Source organism: Erpetoichthys calabaricus, chromosome 5, assembly GCF_900747795.2.
Source record: "Erpetoichthys calabaricus chromosome 5, fErpCal1.3, whole genome shotgun sequence".
NCBI classification, from domain to species: domain Eukaryota; kingdom Metazoa; phylum Chordata; class Cladistia; order Polypteriformes; family Polypteridae; genus Erpetoichthys; species Erpetoichthys calabaricus.
The window spans coordinates 238,735,200-238,759,467 of record NC_041398.2 but is presented as its reverse complement, the minus strand read 5'-3'; the positions used below and the strand labels follow the sequence as shown (position 1 = coordinate 238,759,467).

Here is a 24,268-nt window from a genome sequence, read left to right as displayed (position 1 = left end):
TTGCTTAATCACAGAGACTAGCACCATTGACAAAGGGCCAGTTGATCAGTGATATGCAAATTGTCCACTGATTAGTAGACGTGTGATCCATTCATAGAGGGTTAAGGAATGGCTGCAATCACAGTATTGTAAGATGGCGACAGATGTACCCTTAGGCCCCCTCCTCTGTTCAGAGATGGTCGTTCCTTTTTCACGTAAATGGCCTCCTTGATTCCTCTCTCAAACCAGCACTCCTCCCTGTCCAGGATGTGCACCTCTTCATCTTTAAAGGAGTGACCACTATCCTGTAGATGTAAATAGACTGCGGAGTCCTGGCCTGACGAGGAAGCTCTTCTGTGTTGTGACATGCGCTTAGCCAGTGGCTGCTTGGTTTCCCCGATGTACAATTCACAGTACTCCTCCTGGCACTTAACTGCGTAAACTATGTTACTCTGTTTGTGCCGTGGGACCCGATCCTTGGGATGGACCAATCTTTAGCGTAGCGTGTTTTGGGGTTTGAAAGCCACTGAGACCTGGTGTGTCGAGAAAATGCGACTCAGCTGTTCCGATACTCCTGACACATACGGGATCACTAAGGGTTTTCGCTTAGGCAGTGGATGTCCTTCCTCTCTCATGAATCGCTTGGAGCGTTCTTTAGGTGTCCTCCCTGCTTTGACAAAGGACCAGCTGGGATATCCACATTTACTCAGGGCCTTTTTGACGTGGTGTTCTTCTGCTTCCCTGGCCTCTGAGTCTGTGGGAATGGTGTTAGCTCTGTGTTGTAGAGTCCTAATGACACCTAGTTTGTGCTCTAGTGGATGGTGAGAGTCAAACCTTAGATACTGGTCCGTATGTGTGGGTTTGCGGTACACATCCACTTTCAAATGTCCCCCGTTGACGATGGAAATTTCACAGTCTAGGAAGGCTAGCTCCATCTTACAATGCTGTGATTGCAGCCATTCCTCAACCCTCTATGAATGGATCACACGTCTACTAATCAGTGGACAATTTGCATATCACTGATCAACTGGCCCTTTGTCAAAGGTGCTAGTTTCTGTGATTAAGCAAAGGTACTGTTTATAAGGTTGGGGAAACCTGCAGTCAATTGAGACTGAGGAAGAGACTTGGATAAGTCTCGAAATATTTCTCCCACTTAAAAACTTTGTCCAGATGAACAGAATCAAATTTCTAGGATTTCCTTACCTGGATTATTGAGCATGCATCGAGACAAAGGTTGTGATAGTGAGAGTCTCAATCATTACGGGGGGGGATTGAGATGAAGGTTTGTCTCAGAGACAGAGAGTCTTGTGCAGTGTATTTCTTATCGGTGCAAAGGTAGGAGACCTCCATGCAAGGGTGGATAGCCTCTGGGTGGATCCAGTTGTCATGTCCATGTGGGAGCAAATGACATACATACTGTAAGGCCAAGCTGTCAGTTCTGCAGTCTAAATTTAAAGAGTTAGGTGGCAAGCCGAGAAACCGAATTGGCAAGGTGTTCTTCCTGCCTGTGCCCCACGTATTTGCCTATCACTTTGACTAACGCCCATAGAGACTGTGATGCAAGGGATCAGCATTATACTCGGGGGCAGCTGTCCCTGTCACTTCCCAGTCTTCCAACACATATCAAGGAGCATAACATGCTTAACCCAGTACTAAAGACACAATGCGGAATAATGAAGTATTTTTATAGTATTTGCATTATGGTTAGCTAATGTACACCTCAAATGAAAACATCCATCCATCCATTTTCCAACCCGCTGAATCCGAACACAGGGTCACGGGGGTCTGCTGGAGCCAATCCCAGCCAACACAGGGCACAAGGCAGGAACCAATCCCGGGCAGGGTGCCAACCCACCGCAGGACACACACAAACACACCAAGCACACACTAGGTCCAATTTAGAATTACCAATCCACCTAGCCTGCATGTCTTTGGACTGTGGGAGGAAACCGGAGCACCCGGAGGAAACCCACGCAGACACGGGGAGAACATGCAAACTCCACGCAGGGAGGACCCAGGAAGTGAACCCGGGTCTCCTAACTGTGAGGCAGCAGCACTACCACTGCGCCACCATGCCGCCCCAAATGAAAACACTGCAAGTTTATTATTTTTTTATTTTCAGCACATACGTGGTGCAATTCCAGCTGGAGTACCAATCAGGTAGTAACATCATGGATACACCGTACATTATTCATGCATGCACAAGTCAAATCACGTAGTCCCATAAAGTGTGAGGTGGAGTCCACTTACAGTATGCGTGAATGAAGGTTTTGCACATGTGCAACACAAATCAGCACAGATTGGGTAGTGACATAGACATCCAAAATGGCTGCTATAGCATCATGGGACACTGGGAAAGAAAAGTTTGCAAAAGCCAGCTGCAGAGTGAATTGTTTGGAGAAAAAGTCACTGGCAAAATCAACCAATTTGGTTCTGAAAAACACTTTGGTAAATTTTGCCACTCAACACTACAGATGATTACACGGATGGTGTAAGAAGTGGGATGTGATAGTAAGGTGTTTTGTGCTCCTGACCAAATTCTATACCAGTTTCTCTCTGTCGTTACTTCTTCAGTAGATTTGCTGAGTTGCTGCCCCACTGCGTTCACTTTACAGGTTTTATTTCTCTCCAAGAGTTCTTCTTACACCCTTTTGTTTAGCTATGCATCCATCTAATTTCAAATCTGCTTAATCCAGTTGAGTTTTCTTGGGGCCAGAGCTCACCCAATCTAACAGAAGGCTGGTTTACTAAAGAGCCCATTCGTGTACACTTCTTGGGGTTATGGCAGGAAATTCGGAGTCTATCTATCTATCTATCTATCTATCTATCTATCTATCTATCTATCTATCTATCTATCTATCTATCTATCTATCTATCTATCTATCTATCTATCTATCTATCTATCTACCCAATAAAAACAACACACACTTAGAAACAAAATATAAACTCCACACTCATGTAGGAACATAAGAAATTTAACAAACGAAAGGAGACCATCCAGTCCACTTGTCACTTGTTTGCGTAGCTAATAGCTCAGCTGTCCCAATATCTCATCCAGGTACTTCTTAAAGGTTATTAAGGTTTCTGCTTCAACTCCATCTCTCTGTAGTTTCTTTCAGATTCCCACAACTCTTTGCGTAAACATGTCCTAAATGCATTTCCACGTTAATTTCCACATATGTCCTCCAGTATGTGAGTCACTGTTAATTTGAAAGAATTCTGCTGGATCTTCTTGTTCAATGTCTTTGAGGATTTTGGTGATCTGGATTAGGTATCCATGCGATCTCCTCTGCTCGAGACTAAACAGGTTTAATTCTCTGCGTCTGTCAGAGCAGGACAAGTACTGAAGTCCTGGGATACACCTGGTTGATCTCCTGTGCACAAGTAGTAACTAGGCCTGGAATTGGACTCAGACCTCAATGATTAGGCCTCAATGTCATTTATAACAATTTTACTTCTGAAAGTCTTAAGCACTTTCTGTCTGCTAGTTGCTCTCTGGATGGTGGCTTTCCTCATTTTATGCAGATGGAGTAAGGCAAGTGGTTAATTTGTAATTGTTCATTCTGTTTCCTTTACCCAGGAGTCCCAGAAGAGAGAGGAGAACCTCTTAGGTTTTCCTCAGAAGCTGCTCCATGTTCAGAATGCTGCCAGGTGAGTTCTTAGTCCAGCCAGAGAGACATGATGGATGGCTGGAATTTGGCCTGACTGTCACCCAAGAGACAACAGCTTAAATGCTGGGATGTCAGTCTGGAACAGCTAACCAGTTTTCTCCATCCATCCATCATCCAACCCGCTATATGCTAACTACAAAGTCACGGGGGTCTGCTGGAGCCAATCCCAGCCAACACAGGGTGCAAGGCAGGAAACAAACCCCGGGCAGGGCGCCAGCCCACCGCAGGGCACACACACACACACACACACACACACACACACACACACACCAAGCACACACTAGGTACAATTTAGAATCACCAATCCACCTAACCTGCATGTCTTTGGACTGTGGGAGGAAACCCACGCAGAGACGGGGAGAACATGCAAACTCCACGCAGGGAGGACCTGGGAAGCGAAGCCGGGTCTCCTAACTGCGAGGCAGCTGCGCTACCCACTGCACCACCGTGCCGCCCCAGTTTTCTCCAATAAAACCCTATTTCTTACCGCATTTGGTGTCATTTCAGAAGCTGGCAAGATCAATAAAACAAAGATTTAAAAACCATCTGAGCAGACATAGAGCACAAGATGATAACCATGTCTATTCCTTTGGCAGAATTTCAGTGGAAAACATAGAAGCTGAGTTCCAATCATTGTCCTCCAGAACCAAATCAATAGAAAAGCAGATAAAAGAGGACACTGAGCTCCTACAGCAGACGGAGGTGTTTATCCAGGTCAGTGGAAGTGTGCCAGCCATCCGTAGGGATTGGCAGCTTTGGGGTGGCAGTAGCGCCTGATTCGTGGCAACACTGAACAGCAGCTTTCAAAATTCATTTAATATTCAAAATATTTCAATATTTTTGATTGCTTTGTCATTATCTTGGCAATTTCTATACAATCATTGTATTAAGAGTTTGATTTATTGTTATATTTAATTTTTTATACATTTTCATTTTACTTTTGTTTAATTATAGGTTTATAGGGACCTTATTGTCACATCTGCATTGTACAGTAAAATATTTATTTGTATGTGCTAATCAACATGCAACATGTTACCACTTTCTAATACCAGAATTAGTGATTTGATATTATTGTGGATATTTTTATCTTATGTATGATTTTCTGCTGTTTCTATTGTCTATTTATATGCCTATCATTTCATACGCGTATATATTTAAGAAGTTTTATTTTTATTTTAGATAGATAGATAGATAGATAGATAGATAGATAGATAGATAGATAGATAGATAGATAGATAGTGTGACAATTATGCAACACAGGCATCATAAAGATGTGGGGCAGCCACCCGTATATTGTTTTCCCAGGTGCAAAAGTCAAATTTTTAAGCACAATGTGCATAGAACAGAGTCCAAAACAGAACTAATTATAATAGACAAAGATGGAGGCTTTAAAGGCCTGTAAAGGAAGTGACATCATCAAAGGGGCTGGCACCGGAAGTGATGTCTTCTAGTCTGGAAGTGACGTCAACAAAGGGGCTGGCACCAGAAGTGATGTCTTCTGAGGCGCCGGGACCTTGCAGGATTTCCAGGCCACCCCCTGGTCGGATGTTTTATTACAATTACTCAGGCCCTTTAGCTGCCTCCTAGTCGCACGTATGTGACAAGGCCCGCCCCTCAGCCCAGACCCATTGAGTCGGGCATCCTGCACCTAGAGGTTGTGGGCACGAGAGAGCATTAGCATGGAGAGAGCCCTTACGATGAATTAGTGAAAACTTGTAAGGTTGGAGGTCAAGAAACCACCTAGTGACCCGTGAATTCGACTCTTTGTGAAGGGCCGTCCACTATAGGGGTGCATGATCCGTCACCAGAGTGAACTCCCGGCCCATGAGGTAGTACCTCAACTGCGTAATCGCCCATTTAATCGCAAGGGCTTCCCTTTCCACCGCTGCATACCTGGTCTCCTGATCCAACAGTTTCTGGCTCAGGTACATGAAGGGGTGTTCAACACCATCAATGCTTTGGCTCAGCACGGCCCCCAGGACTGTGTCCAAAGCGTCCGTCTGGAGAGTAAAAGGGAGAGAAAAATTAGGAGCTTTTAGTATTGGTGCTGAAGTAAAAGCCTGTTTTAAGTTACAGAATGCAGCGTCCGTCGTATCAGTCCACACCACATCATTAGAGGCCCTCTTCTTTGTCAGATCTATCAAGGGCGCCGCTCTCTCCGAAAACCGTGGTACGAACTGGTAGTAGGACCCGGCTAATCCGAGAATTCTTCAGAACTATAAGTGCTGCAGGGATTTTTTGTAGCCTTCCATATCTGTGCCTTGACACCATTGTGTTTCTAAGCTCTGCGGGAAATGCCTTTGGCGCCATGGCTTGGTTTTTGCTCAGTTGTGGCACCTCCTACAGACAGCTGTGTGCACCTTTACTAATCACGTGCAGTCAGCTGAACTGTCGGACCCCAAAGAAGATGTGGAAACATATCAGTGATGAACAATAGAATGGGAAGCTCCTGAGCCAAACTCCTAGTTTCATAGCAAAGGATGTGAAAACTTGCGTTAAATGTCATATGTCAGTTTTGTGTTTGTAATAAATTTGTAAAAATGTCTAAAATTCTGTTTCCACTTTGTCATTCCGGGATATCGAGTATTGCTTAATGAGAGAAAGAAATGAATAGAAATGATTTTTGCACAAGGCAGGTCTTGGATGGGAGACCATGTAGGGCAGGGGTGTCGAACTCTGGTCCTGGAGGGCCGCAGTGGCTGCAGGTTTCCATTCTAACCATCTTCTTAATCAGTGACCTGTTTTCACTGCTAATTAACTTCTTTTTCCATTCATTTTAATAGCCCTGTTTTTAAGGATTCGGTCCTCTGAATTGATTTGTTTCTTCATTAGATGACAGCCAAACAGAAATGAGATGTGAAACGAGCCAACAGATGAACTGTGCCTTCAAACTCCAAACCAATTTCACTTCAATCAGTTTCTTAATGAGAAGACAATTCTTTCTGCTTTAATTAACCCCGTTATTTAATTCCGCGGCTTGTTGCTGCTCTCGTTCTACCATAGCAGACATTTCCAACACTTTTTCTAAGAACACCGTCAAGATGTTTTGGTGAGCTGAGAGATCAGCCTTACTGAGACCATCACCTTTCTTTATTGTCAGATATTGTGTGATGGGCACAGGTGATCTGGTCGTGAGGCGACTTGTTTTGTGTCTCATTATTGTTTGGCTGCTAATTAACTCTTTTAGGGCTCTTTTTTGTTTATCCTTTTCTCACAGAGCTGAAAATTTTTCCAAAAAACTCAATTTTCCAAAAAGCACACAAAGCAATGGTTTCACACAAAAATCAACATAAAATATGTATTTATGACAAACTACACGGCTCCGCCCCCTGCTTGCTTCGCTCGCCAACCCCTGGGTTTGGTTAACCAGATATACAATTTAAAAAGATTGTTATTTTCAAGGGAATTGTTACAGATGCATGTATTTTCACTTTTACTTTAAAACTTCAGTTAAAACAATAATTGGAATTAACGCGTTGAATTTTGATTCCGTGTTTGGACTTACATCGTGACAACGCAACGCATAACTGCCCGTGAGTGAATTTCGTTTCTTTCTCTCTAATAAATAAACCGACTTTTTCGAATGTTTGTCCTTGTGATTTGTTAATTGTCAAAGCTATTCTAACGGGAAATTGTTAATGTTTTAATACGAATGGCATATCAAGATCTCCTTTGGCGTCTAATGTTATCCCTGAAGATGGACTACATTACCTGTCTTGTCGCCTGTTAAAATTTTACATGTTAGAATTGTTTGACCAATTTTTAATACTACTAATCTTATCCTATTGCACAGCCCATCACTCAGATATAAATCATGCAATACCATTACGATACATCCTTCTTTCTACAGTAATTCTGCCGGTGTAAGACCAGACGTTGTTAACGGTTATAGATATTCTTCGGGAAATTGTAAGTTGATGTCTTCATCTTCCACACCATCACCATCAATTGCTTTAGCGTAGTCTATTGATACACATTTAATCAATTTGCCGTGTAACTGATTGACAATTTTCGCGTTAATCCGTTTGACTTCATCATTTCTCGCTGCCATATTTAGATGAATGGGTGATTCTAAACTGTATCTTCAGTGTGTGTGTGTTCATAAGTAAGCCCTTTAATGAATTGTTGTCTGTCCAGGTTAAGTGCCGGTGTAATTTCCTAGTTACATAAGATTCATAAATGTCTTACTAAATGACCATGCAAAATCTATGGGAGGTTCCTATAACCCCCATTAGTAGAATTGTATTGGTATATTCTTGCCATTTCTAACAGCTCTGACTAAACATTATTCTCAGTTAGTGACCAGCCTTGCCATGTGTAAGGTGTAGAGAGCACATGGTTTTAAACCGTGCCTAGGGGCCTACGGGCCTTTTGAGTGTGTGAAGTAAGTCATAAGACAACGCGCTTATTTAAGTGCAGAGCCGTACACTTAAGGCGTACAGAAGAAGAAATTACGAACTTTTAAGTACAGAAATAACTAAAGTTTCCCAAGAAAAGCTACGTTTAGAGAAGATACATTTTTTTCTTTTTTTTTACCTTTTATTCTTCGTGTGTAACTACTTTTTTATTTATTCTTGTGTGAAATATTTGCTTTTAATTTTCACTAAATATTTTTAAAACAAACTTTTGGACTAAGAGATTTCTTTCGTTTTACCCGTGCGTGAACTTGCCTTATACCAGCGGTTCTCAAACTTTCGTATTTCGCGCCCCCCCTTTTCTACCTGGAATAATTCTGCGCCCCCTGCATAATATAAGATAGATGAGAATAACCCATGATACAACTAACAAAGGTATGATACTCGTACGGTGTCGCGGTATCCTATCATTTTTACTTCCATAAGATTTGCATGTGTTCGGCTAACTTCGATTAAATATTTGCAATTTATTTTTTTTTAAAGTGCTTTAATAACTGTTAAAATGCCTTGTGTCGTTTTTGGTAGTACCGTAATTCTAATCCCAAAAACAAAGAATAAATTATTTATTCTTATTTAATTATTTTTTTATGTAAAGAAACGATTAAATATGTTTTAATTTTAAAAAATCTCATAAACAAGGACACCGATGAAGTAAATCTGCACGAGACGAACGTATTTTTGTCCGACAAATATTATACCACTGTTAGTTGTATCATGAAAATAACCCAATACGCAGTAAATTATTTAACTCAATTTGGCAATATTGGCTACGTTGCCAATGTGGTGCAGTCGCACCGCATTATCACCTGATCTACTGTTACCTGAATGTTCGCGACAGGTACCGATACGTCTCGCACTTTAAAGCAGGCACATATTAGTCATTAGATCTATGCCTTAGAAATGTTTTATTTTAATTTTAGTTATAATGCATTCATTGTGATTATATGCTTGCAAATTTAAATTTGAAATAAAAATGTGAAAAATTAATTTTGATGTCTTGTTCATTTATTCGACGCCCCCCTTGTACAGCTTCAGCGCCCTCCCAGGGGGGCGTGCCCCACAGTTTAAGAACCGCTGCCTTATCCTTTGGCAGCTACAGCCAGAATGCACCTGATGACCGTGGTCTTGATTGAAAATAGTTGTAAGTAGGGCATGACTTGAAAGAATCTCATGGCAAAAGTCTCCATCTCGCGGGACTTCCTTCCAAAAAGTCTCTTCAAAAAGTCACATCTCGTCCCAAGATTTTTTTATTATAATAGGGAGATGTCACTCTTGTTCTATGAGTCTCTACAGTATATAAAATCACACACTTAATACGTAATTATTACATACCTGTTTGTCTCATCACTCATAAACTGAAAGGCACTTTCTGAAAAAGAAAAAAAAAAAAAAGAAACAGCTGCCTGTCTTTCGTTTTCGATTTCCAGATCGCTTGCATCAAAATCTGAGTTCGATAAGTCAGAGTCCGATTCAGCAATAATATGCAAAAACAAAACAATAAATAAATAATACATACAGAGAATTTTGCCTTGCGCGGTTGCTTCGCTCTGCTCACCCGATGCTGATGCCATTCTAGATGTCGTTTATTCTGTGCTACTCACGTACATGCAGAGATGCGACATCAAGTCAACAAGTCTAACAGTCCTCCTAGCAAAGAGGGCCAGTGAATTCTGTTGATGTTTACAGTTGATTGTTGACCTCTGCCCCTGGATGTCAACAAAAGTCGACATCCACCCCTAAAGAGTTAAAGAAAAGGAAATAACTAAGGTGCCTGAGTCAAGTGAATTAAAACTAAGGCAAAAAAAGTTAATTAGATAGATAGATAGATAGATAGATAGATAGATAGATAGATAGATAGATAGATAGATAGATAGATAGATAGATAGATAGATAGATAGATAGATAGATAGATAGATAGATAGATAGATAGATAGATAGATAGATAGATAGATAGATAGATAGATAGATACTTTATTAATCCCAAGGGGAAATTCACATACTCCAGCAGCAGCATACTGATAAAAGACAATATTAAATTAAAGAGTGATAACAATGCAGGTACAACAGACAGTAACTTTGTATAATGTTAACGTTATTAGCAGCAAATACTGGTCACTAATGAAGAAGATGGTTAGAATGAAAACCTGCAGCCACTACGGCCCACCAGGACCAGAGTTTGACACCCCAGATAGGGAAAAGCTTGGGTTGCTGCTGGAAGGCCAGCAGGGGGTGCTTACCCTGTGGTCTGAATGTGAATATCAACACCCCAGTGCAGTGACGGGGACACCATACTGTAAAAAAGTGGTGGCGTCCTTCAGAGGAGACGTTAAACTGAGGTCCTGACTCTCTGTGGTTATAAAAGACCCCTGCAGGGCCCTCTTCATGTATGGTCACTGACCAGGGGCCCCAGGAGCACAGGGACCCACAATGCTTGTGATGTCTATGTATATTTCTGTTTTCCTATCAAAGCAGGGACCCCAGTGCAATAATTTAACCCGGGATCCTTTGATGCTGGTAAGACGGCCCGGGACCTATGGGTATCCTTCATAAAGAGCAGGGTGTATCCCGATGTCCTGGCTAAATTGCCCACCACGGCCCACTCATTCTGGCCCCTTATTCACCCCCTGTCTCAAACTGGCTAACTATTTCTCTCCACATCACCACCTAACAGCACATTTGTAGTGAGTGTACTGGAGCAAAAATGGCTGCCATCACATCATCCAGGTGGGTGACACACATTAGCGGTAGTTGAAGTGGCTTCCCACTCACTACAAAAAGCACTTTGAGTAGTGAGAAAAGTGCTATATAAATGTAAAGACTTATTATTATTATTAACAAAATGTGAAAAATTGGAAGGGCTCTGAATACTTTGTGAAGGCACTGCAAAGAATGTAAGATGCAGAAACCTGTTTCATCCAGTTCAGGATTGCAGGGTGCCATAGCCCACCCTGGCAGCATTAGGCCGCAAGACAGGAACCAGTCTTGGATTAGTTTGCAGTCCATCACTTCTTGTTGTTTTTAAATTTTCTCTATAAGTAATATTTGACTTGCCCTGACCGCCCCATTTAACTCACATTTTACACCACACTCAGTCCTATGAGGCCCCTTCACTGATACGACTATTAGAATGGCCAATCTGTAGCGTTGAAACTGGATGGCTTGAATCCTCCAGGAGATTTCCAGGTGAATTCAGCCACCTGCCATTAGTCTGGATATATTTATCCATCTTTTTATTATCATTTTGTAGCCTCTGACAGATAATGGCCAGCCAGGGTAGGAAGTCGCCAGCGTGGTTCACTTCCTGCTGCTCCTTTATTGTTCCATTTAATATTGACATTTTTGGAGCCCTACAGATAGATTTTTTTTCCGAGTATCCCTTGAGCCCACATCTTGTTTGCTGAAGGTGGTGTCAGGACTCACTGATTGTCTGCTTTTGTTTGCTTTGCTTGCAGAGTGCCGCCAAGACCCTGGAGGAACTGGAACGTCAAATGAAGACTATGCAGATGGAGGGAGCTGCGCTCATTGACTTCTTTTGCGAAGATAAAGACACCATGAAGCTGGATGAATGCTTTAGAATATTCCAGGACTTCTGCCTCCGATTTAACAAGGCAGTTAAGGTATTTGAAGCAAAGCATGCTCCGATCCTGGCTGAATTAGGTTCAGGGAAGAAAGAAGGGCATAGGCACGCACACAACAACACCCGTCGGGCCTTTACTTCTTCACAGGCCTATGGAAAGCAGAGCCGGGCCTAGAGGTATTTTCACTTGAGGCAGGAGGATAAATCTGTACCCTTATGTATATAGTTTTTTATTACTAATAATAATTAAATAAAAATAAATGATTTTGAGAACAAAATACATTTATTAAGTATTAAATAAAAAAATCACAGAACGCAGTAATAGTACAATAGCAATAGGAACATAAAATTGCACATACCGTGTTTCCCCAAAAAATAAGACCGGGTCTTATATTAACTTTTGCTCCAAAAGATGCACTAGGGCTTATTTTCAGGGGATATGTTCTTATATTTATTCATCTACAACAATATACATTTATCCAAATACATTCATGTCATCTTCTTCTGGAATATCGTTATAACTCTCCTCATTCAAACCCTGAATTTCTTGCTATTCCAGCCACTTTTAGGATCCTCCGTGATCGATGTGCGTACTTCGATGTTTGATGAACGGTTTGATGTGGTGAAGCAAAATGCTGACATACAAATTTATTCATGTACTGTAGCTTTTACATTCATCCATCCATCCATTATCCAACCCGCCATATCCTAACTACAGGGTCACGGGTGTCTGCTGGAGCCAATCCCAGCCAACACAGGCCCGAAAACAAACCCTGGGCAGGACATCAGCCCACCGAAGGGCACACACGCACACACACACACACACACACACTAGGCACAAATTAGGGACAATTTAGAATCTCCAGTGCACCTAACCTGCATGTCTTTGGACTGTGGGAGGAAACCCACGCAGACACGGGGAGAACATGCAAACTCCACGCAGGGAGGACCCGGGAAGCGAACTACCCACTGCGCCACCGTGCCGCCCCTTTTATATTCAAGCGTCGCATATTCCCCAAAGTAACGACGCAATACATTTTAAAAGTCTCACCATGTTCTGTGCCGTCTTTTTTTTTTTTTTTTTGCACCTTCACAATAGCAATAGAATAGAATGTATATAGACAGATATTTATAATAGAGAAAAAAATATTAAGGACATAATGAAAATGTCTATTGTGTGATAAAAGTGGAAATTTCAGCTTTAAACTTGAAATGTCCAATTTAACCTTGTAGTTTACTTTATCATTAAAGCAGATCGTCGTAAACGTCACCTTAAAACTAACCCAGCTGTTAATCGCTGTGGCTTCCTCCTGTCCTGACAGCAGCGGCAAGCAGCCATAGATCACCACACAGAACATATTAAATTTATAATATTCCAGCTCTCTGCACATTTAGAATTCTTAGATTTATACTTGATATCACTTTCATGATGAAATGCATTAAAGTATGTATGCTACATTTTACAGATAAATCGTTAACTTTGTTTAAATAATGAATACTGCTAATAGTTACACATATTGGGTGGCACGGTGGTAGAGCGGTAGCGCTGCTGTCTCGCAGGGAGTCACGTCCCTTGTGATCCCTGTCTGGAGTTTGCATGTTTTCCTGGTGGGTTTCCACAGTGGGCTCAGTTTTCCATTCAAAGACATGAAGGTTTGGGGATTTGGTGAAGCTTACAGTGATGCCAGTGTATGTGTGTGTGCTTGTGTTCACCTTGCGATGAGCTGATGCCCCGTCCAGAGATTTTGTTTCTGCTGGAATGGGCACATCCCCGGATTGATGGATGTAATCATTAAACATCCTTTTCAGAGATATTGTGGCAAGGTGTCCTCGGAATTTAATGGATGTTACGGGCACACGCGTCGTATCGCGTGAAGTATAAACCTTACTTTTCAGCTGACGATCTTGACTAGGGCTTATATTCGGAGTAGGGCTTATTTTCGGGGGAACACGGTATTAAAAATAAAATCCCACCAACCTTAACAAAAGAAAAACTAAATAAATATTACAAATGAGATCCATCCATCCATCCATTTTCCAACCCGCTGAATCCGAACACAGGGTCACGGGGGTCTGCTGGAGCCAATCCCAGCCAACACAGGGCACAAGGCAGGAACCAATCTCGGGCAGGGTGCCAACCCACCGCAGGACACACACAAACACACACACACCAAGCACACACTAGGGCCAATTTAGAATCGCCAATCCACCTAACCTGCATGTCTTTGGACTGTGGGAGGAAACAAAAGCAGACACGGGGAGAACATGCAAACTCCACGCAGGGAGGACCCGGGAAGCGAACCCAGGTCTCCTAACTGTGAGGCAGCAGCGCTACCCACTGCACCACCATGCCGCCCTACAAATGAGATGAATTAGAATATTACAAATTTTTCAGAAATTTAATTTAATTATAGAGACAAAATAACATCAATAATACTTTAGACAAAACAAAAATTTCTATAATTACAATGAATAAATAATTAAATCAATGTCCAATATAAAATCTTTTTTTAAAGTTTTACTTTTCTTGCTTTTAGGGAAGCAAATTCATCAATTATTTTTTCAAAATGAATTTGTTTTGTCAATTCCTGTTCGATTGATAAAATTGCCATATTTGATCATTTTTCTTGAGCAAGTGACGATCTTAAATATGTTTTGATAATTTGGAGTTTGCTAAAGCATCTTTCACCAGAAACTACAGTAACAGGAAGCGTTAGGAATATCCATCCATCCATTATCCAACCTGCTATATCCTAACTACAGGGTCACGGGGGTCTGCTGGAGCCAATCCCAGCTAACACAGGGTGCAAGGCAGGAAACAAACCCCAGGCAGGGCGCCAGCACACCACAGGGCACACACACCAAGCACACATTAGGGACAATTTAGGATTGCCAATGCACCTAACCTGCATGTCTTTGGACTATGGGAGGAAAGCCACACAGATACGGGGAGAACATGCAGACTCCACGCAGGGAGGACCCTGGAAAGTGAACACAGGTCTACTAACTACGAGGCAGCAGCGCTACCACTGCGCCACCGTGCCACCCTTAGGAATATTCTCAATGCAACTTCTAAATTTGGATAGGACTGAACTAAACTATATTCATGAATCGTTTTTAAAAGATCTAAACTTGTAGCTGCTTTAAGGTCTGGAATTAATGTCATTGCCTGATTTTTGAAACTGATTATTTCTGATAAGAATTCTGCTTTTTTTAAATTTTCTGTATCCATCGACTTTAATTTTTCACCTGTTAAAAATCCGAAATCAGAAGAAATCCCATATAGTTTTTCATATCTCAATCTAAGTTGTGATATTAAAATATCTATTACTCCTTTCATTTCCACTGTAAATAAATATTTACCATTATAAGGAACTGATTTCTGAGATTGATCATCTAATTTAATGATTTTTCTTCGATTGTTTTCAAAATCTGTAGATAATTCAATTTCTGAAGCCAAATTTTCACTCTTAGAAAAAATATTTTCCCATATGGTGTCTCACATTTGCTGCAAGGAATTATATAATCCTTCTATTAAACATGAAGTTTTAATTATTGTTATCATTTTTGATTGCAAAGCTTTGTATATTTTATCAACTTCTTGCAATATTAAATTCCATGTAGATAACATACATAAGAATTTAAAATGTATTTGTTTCAATATGCTTTCAATTTCAGCATGTTGCAATGATTGCTCATTTTTCAAATCAATTAAATAACTTATGCACGAGAGTATCAAGCGAGAGCATCTGATGCATATTTTCAGTTGGCTTAAGGTATTTGACGAACATTGCAAAATACATTCGGCTTTTATCTTCTTTTTTTTATTTTGCAATTTATCAGTTTTCATTTTTCATCAATTTGGCGCCCTTTTCCATTTTTCACCCGAGGCAAGTGCCTTGTTTCCCTCACCCTTGTCCCGGCCCTGATGGAAAGTATTGATTGAGGTCAATATTGTGACCTGTAGGGGGCGTTGCAACATCCCAAACCCCAGACACTACCACACAGACACAAATCCCAGGTGCAAATACAACCTTTTCCTCCCAGTTGAGATTTGTCCGTCCTCCACACCCGACTCCAGCTCGCCTTTTATCTCTGTGTTAGAGCATAACCCGCTGGAAGCACTTCTGGGTCAATCGAAAGTCCCTAAAAATTAGGGATTACTAATCCCGACAGCTCCCCCTGGCAGCCCCCACAGAACCCAAAAGGACTGCCCCACAATACTACAGATTCCAGCATACCCTGCGGGTGTATGTGTGGGAATCCTAATCCCTCTAAGTGTATCGGGGGGAGCCTCTGGTCCAAATAGATCATCTCCCCCAAATTGGTTTTTAAGCCGTGACTCCTTCGTTAGTTGAGCTCTTTCGTTTTTGAGCTGTGACACATGGTTTGGACGTGTGAGGATGCCATACGTTTAATACGGAGAGTTCGTTTATTCTTATTACCCTGACCCATTGTAGGCGCCTGCGCCTGTCGTACTTTCCCGCGCCTTCCGTACTATCTTTTTGGACCTGTGGGGCCTCCGTAGCCTCCTCCGTTTGACTCTGGGGTGCAGCGCAGAATCCTCTTTTTTGTGTGGCTGTGTCGTTAGTCGTTAGCTATGGGCGCGTTGTTGCTTCATGTCTTATTTTTGTTAGTTGAGCTCTTTCGTTTTTGGGCCGTGACTCCTTCATTCGCGGTGGATCACACTTCGCTTGTGGTTTATGAGACACGTGCTGTACGTGCCTGCGCACTATGTCTCATGGTCCCATCGCTGTGTAACTGCGTCCATATCCGCTTTATTCTCGGTTAGTAATCAACATCATCTGCATATAATGATCTTTTCTATTCAAGATCTTCGCTGGTAATCCCCTTTATCTCTGATGCATTTCGAAAGTAAACAGGCAATGGCTCAATGGCGATTGCAAAGAGCCAAGGAGATAGGGGGCATCTTGTCGAGTACCACATTCTAGTTTGAAGTTGTCTGAAGTAATGTTGTTAATGCAAACTGAGGCTCCTGGACTAGTCTAGTATAGTGTGATCCATGCAGATATGGTTTAGGCTGAACCAAATTTGGTGAATGTGGTGAATAGGCAGTCCCATTCAACTATATAGTGTCATGGTTATGTTTACCTTGACCTAGATGTTTGCTTTAATAAATATACTGCTCAAAAAATTAAAGGGACACTTTTGAATCAGAGTATAGCTTCAAGTCAATGAAACTTCTGGGCTGCTTGACCTGGTCCGTTAAGTAGCAGTAGGGCAAATAGGGCTTGTTAATCAGTTTCAGCTGCTTTGCCAAAAAGGCATGAAATTAACAAACAGGTGCAATACAGGGGCAACAATGAGATGACCCCCAAAACAGGTCTAACAAGTGGAGGGAGCCCACTGACATTTTTCCCTCCTCATCTGTTTTTTCACTTATTTTGCATTTGGCATTCGGTCAGTGTCACTAATGGTAGCATGAGGTGATACCTGGACCCTACAGAGGTGGCACAAGTCGTCCAACTTCTCCAGGATGGCACATCAATACGTGGCATTGCCAGAAGGTTTTTTTTTTTGTTTTTTTGTTTTGTTCTTTATTTTGCCTTATACAATTTCTTGTATTAGGAATTTGTTAGTTTTCCCATACCCCTTGGGGTCAGAGCGCAGGGTCAGCCATTGTACAGCGCCCCTGGAGCAATTACAGGTTAAGGGTCTTGCTCAAGGGCCCAGCAGAGTAGGATCTCTTTTGGCAGTGACAGGGATTTGAACCAGCAACCTTCTGGATGCCAGCGCAGATCCTTAGCCTCAGAGCCAGGTTTGCTGTGTCTCCTAGCACAGTCTTAAGGGCATGGAGGAGATTCCAGGAGACAGGCAGTTCCTCTAGGAGAGCTGGACAGGGCCACTCATAGAAGGTCCTTAAGCCATCAGCAGGACCCACCAGTATCTGCTCCTTTGGCCAAGGAGGAACAGGATGAGCACTACCAGAGCTTACAAAATGACCTCAAGCAGGCAGGCCATTGGTGTGAATGTCTCTGACCAAACAATCAGACACAGACTTCATGAGGGTGGCCTGAGGGCCCGACATCCTCTAGTGGGCCCTGTGCTCACTGCCTGGTACCATGGAGCTCAATTGGCATTTGCCATAGAATACCAGAATTGGCAGGTCCACCACAGGCGCCCTGTGCTTTTCACAGATGAGAGCAGGTTCACCCTGAGCACATGTGACAGACGTGAAAGGGTCTGGAGAAGCTGTGGAGAACGTTATGCTGCCTGTAACATCGTTCAGCATGACCGGTTTGGTGGTGGTTCAGTGATGATATATCTGGGGAGGCATATCCATGGAAGGACGCACAGACCTCTACAGGCTAGACAACGGCACCTTGACTGCCATTAGATATTGGGAAGAAATCCTTGGACCCATTGTCAGACCCTATGCTAGTGCAGTGGCTCCTGGGTTCCTCCTGGTGCATGACAATGCCCGGCCTCATGTGGCGAGAGGGTGAAGGAACTGATACCATTGACTGGCCCCCACGCTCTGCTCGCCTGACCTCAATCCAATAGAACACCTCTGGGTGTGACATTATGTTTCAGTCCATCTGACGCCTCAGACTGTCCAGGAGCTCAGTGATGCCCTGGTCCAGATCTGGGAGGAGATCCCCCAGGACACCATCCTTCGTCTCATTAAGACATTGTCAGACATGCATTCAAGCACGTGGGAGCCAAACAAACTACTGAGTATGATTTGGAGTTGCTGCAATGGAATTTCATCCAAATGAACGAGCCTGCCTGCTGCATCATTTTTTTACTTTGATTTGCAGGGTGTCTTTGAATTCAGCCCTCTGTTGGTTGATCATTTTCATTTTCATCAAACAATGTTCTATCCTTTCCTTCCTAACACATTACCATATCAGTCCATATCAGTAGAGATAGCCAGCAGGATTTGTTTTCCCATTGAGATCTGATGTGTTTTCAATGTGTTCCTTTAATTTTTTTGAGCTTTTTATATTAACAGCGTCTGTAATTCTGTTTTGGATTTCTTCCTTTCTTCTGCAGGACAACTGGGAATGGGAAATGAAGGAAATCGCACGGCAGAAGCGACTGAGAGAACTGGAAGAGAAGCGTCACTCCTGGGCTGCGGGTGAACGGAGCAGCTGCTTTGGTAGGAGCAGTAGTGAAAATGATGTGCAGATGCTCACAAAGGAAGGACTTCTCGATTTTCTACAGCAACGGCCTCAGAGTCCTCTTTCTCGTACTTCCAGCGTGAGGCGCTCCAGGCATTCACTTGCTGTGATGGCAGACAGAGAGCTGCAAAGTTTCCTTGAAGTCTCCGCTTCCCCGGAGCCAGTCAGATTCAACAGCCTTCCCCGGTCACGTGGGCATCATTCAAGGAAGAGCATTCCATGGCTAGATTATAAAAACGACAATCGAGAAATGGCAGGTCAGTTCAGCCCAAACTTAAATAGAAACCAAACAACTCATCATTGGAAAAAGAATGAAAATGAACTTCAAATTCCCTCTGTTAGTTACGGCAAGGAAAGGAAGACTGATGAAGATGCATGTGGAAATAATAACCAACAAACTGTTACTGTCAATAGCTGGCAGCAAGGCAGAAACAGCACCCAAAAGACAACGGCTCCAAACTGCAGCCAAATGAACGTTACTGTGGAAAGACACACTTTAGTCACAGGGCTTCAAGCGTTTGACACGATGTCACTGCCCAATAATAACAATAACTGCTTAAGGAACCATAGGATTGCAGACCTTGAGATGATAGGTGACAAAATGAGGGCCACCAGTATCTCAGACCCAAATTTGAATCCTTCTGGTCAGTTTCATGACAGGGATAATGATTATATGAACTCAACCACCGCCAAATCTTCATCCCGTAAGGAGGAGGAAGATAATCACAGCACGGATGTTTCATCGACCACCTGTGGCACCCCACTAGAAGGCAGGAGGCCAGTGTTTTACATTGTGGACTGCACGGAGACTGACTGTTCCATAACATTGGATTACTCTGAAGAGGGTGAACAACCGATAATGACAAATGATGACAAGGTGGATGCTCCTGAGAGCATGGATACAGAGACTATGGATTCCAGTAACACGAAAGATCAAATTTCTCCATCAGAATCAAGCAATGTTCCCTCTGCCACCCAATCCAATGCAGAGGACCAGAGAGACTCGAGGACCTCAAAATCAGGTAATGTGGATAGGAAGGATAATGCATTGAAGAAAGTGAGTAAGGAGAAGGCATCGTCAAAAGGCCATGGATCTCACCCTGCTACTGGCACAAGACCTGTAAGGACACTGAACCCTTCCGAAAGCCAGAACATGCGAAAAGTAGTACCCATCCCCAAGGCAAGCCGTCCAGCAACCAGTACAAAAAGAACAGAACGTTTATCTGTTAGGGAGAGCAGCAATGCTGAGATGAGACGCCCCCAGCGAGAAAAGAGTAATTTGTCAGCAAAGGCTGACCACACTCCTAGGTCCCCTCGGCGTGCAAGTCTTCCTGCAGAAAGTCTTAAGTTCCATCGCGAATCACCGGCACGTTCCTCCTCCAGGGTGATCAAGGAGGTTACTCCACGTAAGAACTCAGTCAAAAAACCCAGTGCCAAGCCAGTGCGAAACATTCCCAAACCGGAGGAAAAAATGTGTCGAGCCACAATGAAGGCTTTGGCCCAAGACCAAGCTGCATGTGAGGCTGGTAGATCTCCAAAAATGGACCAATCTGGTAATAAGTCTGCAACTTTCATGCCCAGGTTTGCAAGGAATACAGTGGCCTCCTCCTCTCGACGGACCAAAAAGGAGTTGGCCCCTGATTCGAATCCCCCTACCCCTTCGAAAAAGTCCACCCTGACAAGAACCGGCCCTCTGAGGCAATCTGCTAGCAAGACCACTTCTGTGCATCAAGATGGAGAAAAGTCACCTCTTTTCTTGAGGAGGGTGCAGAGCATGCGAGTTGGCAGCGGGGTTGAGCAGCGCAGTCAGACTCCTCCTCCTCCCAAACGGGAGCCTTCGCGGAAAGGGAGCAGCTTTTCGGAGCGATCTTTTGCGCAGGGAAGAGAACTGAGTCGAACTCCACCCACGCCTAAAACACAGAGGCCCATGTGGAAATAGTCAGAAGAAAATCTTTTTTTTTTAATTTGAATTTTGTAAAGTCAGAGATCTGCCATAACACTGAAAACGCTTTCTCAAATCATTGCCTTAAAAGGGGGTAAATGGCAAGCTTTACGATACACAGATTTATGATTTTTTTCTTCTATTTTCCAAAAACTTTTTAACAACTTTGGGATGCTTTTATTATACTTCATATGACTCTGAATTGAGGAGGCCAAAAAAATACAGAAGCACTTGGTCATTTTATAGCGCCTTACGCAGCAAATGCCTTTGTCGTATACGAAAACCTTTACCAGTTCTACTAAACCTTATGCATGCTGCATGTGGACCCAAAGCAGGCCACTTCTCCCTTTGCCTGTTTTCACGTTTTTATTTAAAATATGCAACACTTTACAGAAACTCTCATACTGTTGCTTTCAAGGGTTCCTGTGACTTTATGCTCGACGTTTGAAATGAAAGCCTCACTTATGTTAGTGTGACTCTTATTTCTTACTTTTTTTTTTGTGTTGCCGCTTCTTGTAAAGAGCTCTCTGTTTTGAATGATTTAATGTATTGGCTGGAAGATCCATTTTGTAAATGCAAGCTTTTGGTGAATTGTTTAAAGAAAAAAATGGTCTATTTATACTTTTCGGGAAAGATTCCTAACCTGAATACAAGATTCTAATTTAGGGAGCATTTAGGGGGCGTTGGGGTACACAAATATCAGAAGACCTACAAGTTAATAATTATCTGCACTTCTGTGCTAATTTTGTTTGGGTTGATTGTACAGCTTTCCTCGCGCACATCTGGAAATATGATATGACTGTGGTCATGATGTTACAGTTTCCAACTTGATTAGTTAGCAGCGAGTAGTGATCTGCTTTTTATGGGTTGAAGGTGTACCAGAGGTTGAAAATCTCATTGGTTCATCAGAATCACGGTATGAACTTGCTCGATATTCTCATCTGTAGTGGTTGTGGTTGGCTGTCCCACTCCTATTTCAGGCTTAACATTAGTCTGTCCATTTTTGAACTTCTCAGCCTAAAAACTCCACTATGGTAAAACACTGTCTCCATATTGTGCAGAAAACCTTCCATGAATTACATACAAAGGGGATCACTGCTTGTTGCGCTTGTTTGGGGCAAACAGAGAGCAGAGTGACCATGTTTACTTTTATTGATTAAGGTCACAACTTTACCTCTATGACCACAGACACACTGGGTCAGTTGCAGTGTTACTGAGACCGTACCATACTAGCAGTAGATCAAGACTAAAACCAATCATATGTTACTAAGAGGAGATGATCCACAGGTTTAAGTGCTGTCTCAGTGGACAGTGGAACAAGATCAGTCCATAGTTTATCCTCCTTGGCACTAACACTGAGCATGACTTGGGCTAGAAATTCTGTGCAATTACGGTTAATCCCGAGTCACACTTTGGTTGATGTGTAATAATGCATTTTGTAGTGTGGAAGAGAATGACAAGACAAAGAAAAAGATTTGGGGTCCAACCCCAACGGGTACATCATGGTGGTTCGATCATACAGTGCCATATTATCACTTTTCGTGTCACATCTGATGACCAAATCACATAGCCATCACTATCACTTGATATGAACAATGATTCAATTTCAGTTTTTCATAAAACTGCCTTATTGGCTTTTTGTTAGTCATTGTGTGTTCCGTTGGAAGTTCTGCCCAACTCATGAATATTGATGAGTTACCATAACACACTTTTACTGTCCTGATTGCAACATCAGGCTGTGCGTTTTGACTGTCTCAAAGCATGAAGGATGTGTCCTAAATCTGCATCAGTACAACAGTAGACACTTGACATACCTTTCTTACTGTTTTTATGTTGAAGTTTTGCTATTACCTGTTTCTCTTCCACGTGATAACATTTTTGTCTTGTTGTAAAATTTTCAATGTTTTTGGCCCATTTTTCCTGGAATAAACAATAATGCTAAGGAGGTTAACTAATCTGCAGCTAGTCTTGTTTTAGTGTTGTGTTTCTCCTCAGGCTGTCTGATTGCATGTTAATGGTGTCTCACCCATTCTCAATTACCGACATGCTGCTAAACATTCCTCTCAACTTATAGGCACGTGAAACATGCAAAAAGTACATCCTTGTGTACACGTAATAAAAATTAGTTGCAATCTTTAAGCAACTTTAGATTGAAATGAGGGTTGCTGTTGATATTGTAGACGTTATTCACTTTGAGCATACAGAAGCACATTGAAATCCCTATATAGAAAGTAACCACTAGTAGAGGTACACATTAGTAGAACTGTATCTGGTGCATAATTGTCTCTCTTTAACTAATTTCCCAATTATGTAGATAATACAGAAGACTTAAAACTTGTCAGCAATATTCCTAATAACCAAATTAATCCAACAGTCTCCAAAGTGTATGAAATACATAGTCAGAGGCAGGACAATATTCATAAAGAATGTTTCATCATAGTGGAAACTTCACAGTAGAGCACAAGCTCGACATCATACACATGGTGAGAGATCTCATATCAGACCTGGAGGACAACTGCAATGATATCTTCAAGACACTCGAGTTAGGAGCACATTATGGAAAAATTAATCGGTACACTTTCTGAACCGGCAGCCAAGTGATTTCTTAATTAGGGATACCAACTGTGCTTCTTTTTTTACTGAAGATTAATGGTTAAATGTATTTTGTACCGAATTTTTCTATTTCTTATATAATAATAATTCTTTACATTTACTGTATATAGCACTTTTCTCACTACTCATAGTGAGTGGGGAGCCATATCAACCACCACAAATGTGTAGCATCCATCTCCCTGGATGAACCATTTTGTGCCAGTACACTCATCGCACATTATCTGTTGAAGGGGTGAGAGATAGTTAGCCAATTAGAGATCGAGGGATGATTAGGGGGCCAGAATGACCAGGACCTTACTCTTTACCCAGGGATCTTTTATGACCACAGAGAATCAGGACTTCAGTTTTATGTCTCATCTGAAGGATGGCACTGTTTTTACTGCACAGTGTCCCTGTCACCGCACTGGGGCATTGGGATCCCCAGGAACTGCTTGGTCTTCCATCCAAGTACTGGCCGGGCCTGACCATGCTTAGCTTCAGGTGGGTGACCTCTTCTGAAGTGCAGGTGCTATGGCTGCTGTATATATGCAATATAACTATTTCCATGTGTCACTTGTCTTTTTCTATGGTATTGAGTTAACTATGTTTGATTGAGTATCACGCTATAATAAATAATAATGCATGTTATTTGTATAGGGCCATTCCAATGCTATACTTTAGTCCAAATATAAATATAAAACATGGTTTCCATATTTTTAAAATGACATAGTATGTGTGCTTTAATGGACTGTCTGTGCATGGAATTCATTTTCCGTCTGTTAGACCTGCTCATGGGTGGTCTAATTTAGTACACAACTTTTTTCCCCTTCTCCGACTCTAAGAAGCCCACTGCGCCAGCACTTAGCCTCAGTCTTGGTCTGCTGCTAGTCCGCAGCTCTGGGGTGCGCTGCAATAACACTAAAAGTTAATCTTGTTATCGTAAATAT

General features: G+C 42.3%; 1 protein-coding gene and 1 long non-coding RNA gene across 2 annotated transcripts in view; both read left to right on the top strand.

Annotated features, from left to right (window-relative positions):
* Nucleotides 1-21,881, top strand: part of fhdc1 (FH2 domain containing 1) — a 97,939-nt gene extending 76,058 nt beyond the window's left edge. Inside the window, exons 9-12 of the mRNA XM_028802686.2 lie at nt 3,560-3,630; nt 4,247-4,364; nt 11,518-11,682; nt 18,660-21,881. Of these exons, the coding sequence (XP_028658519.1) occupies nt 3,560-3,630; nt 4,247-4,364; nt 11,518-11,682; nt 18,660-20,726 (2,421 nt within the window). The 3' untranslated portion in view covers nt 20,727-21,881. The remainder of the gene's footprint in view (nt 1-3,559; nt 3,631-4,246; nt 4,365-11,517; nt 11,683-18,659) is intronic.
* Nucleotides 8,322-9,052, top strand: LOC127527934 (uncharacterized). The gene is made up of 2 exons (XR_007935119.1): nt 8,322-8,836; nt 8,944-9,052. It is a non-coding gene; the product is annotated as an uncharacterized LOC127527934 (long non-coding RNA).
* Nucleotides 21,882-24,268: the final 2,387 nt, after the last annotated feature.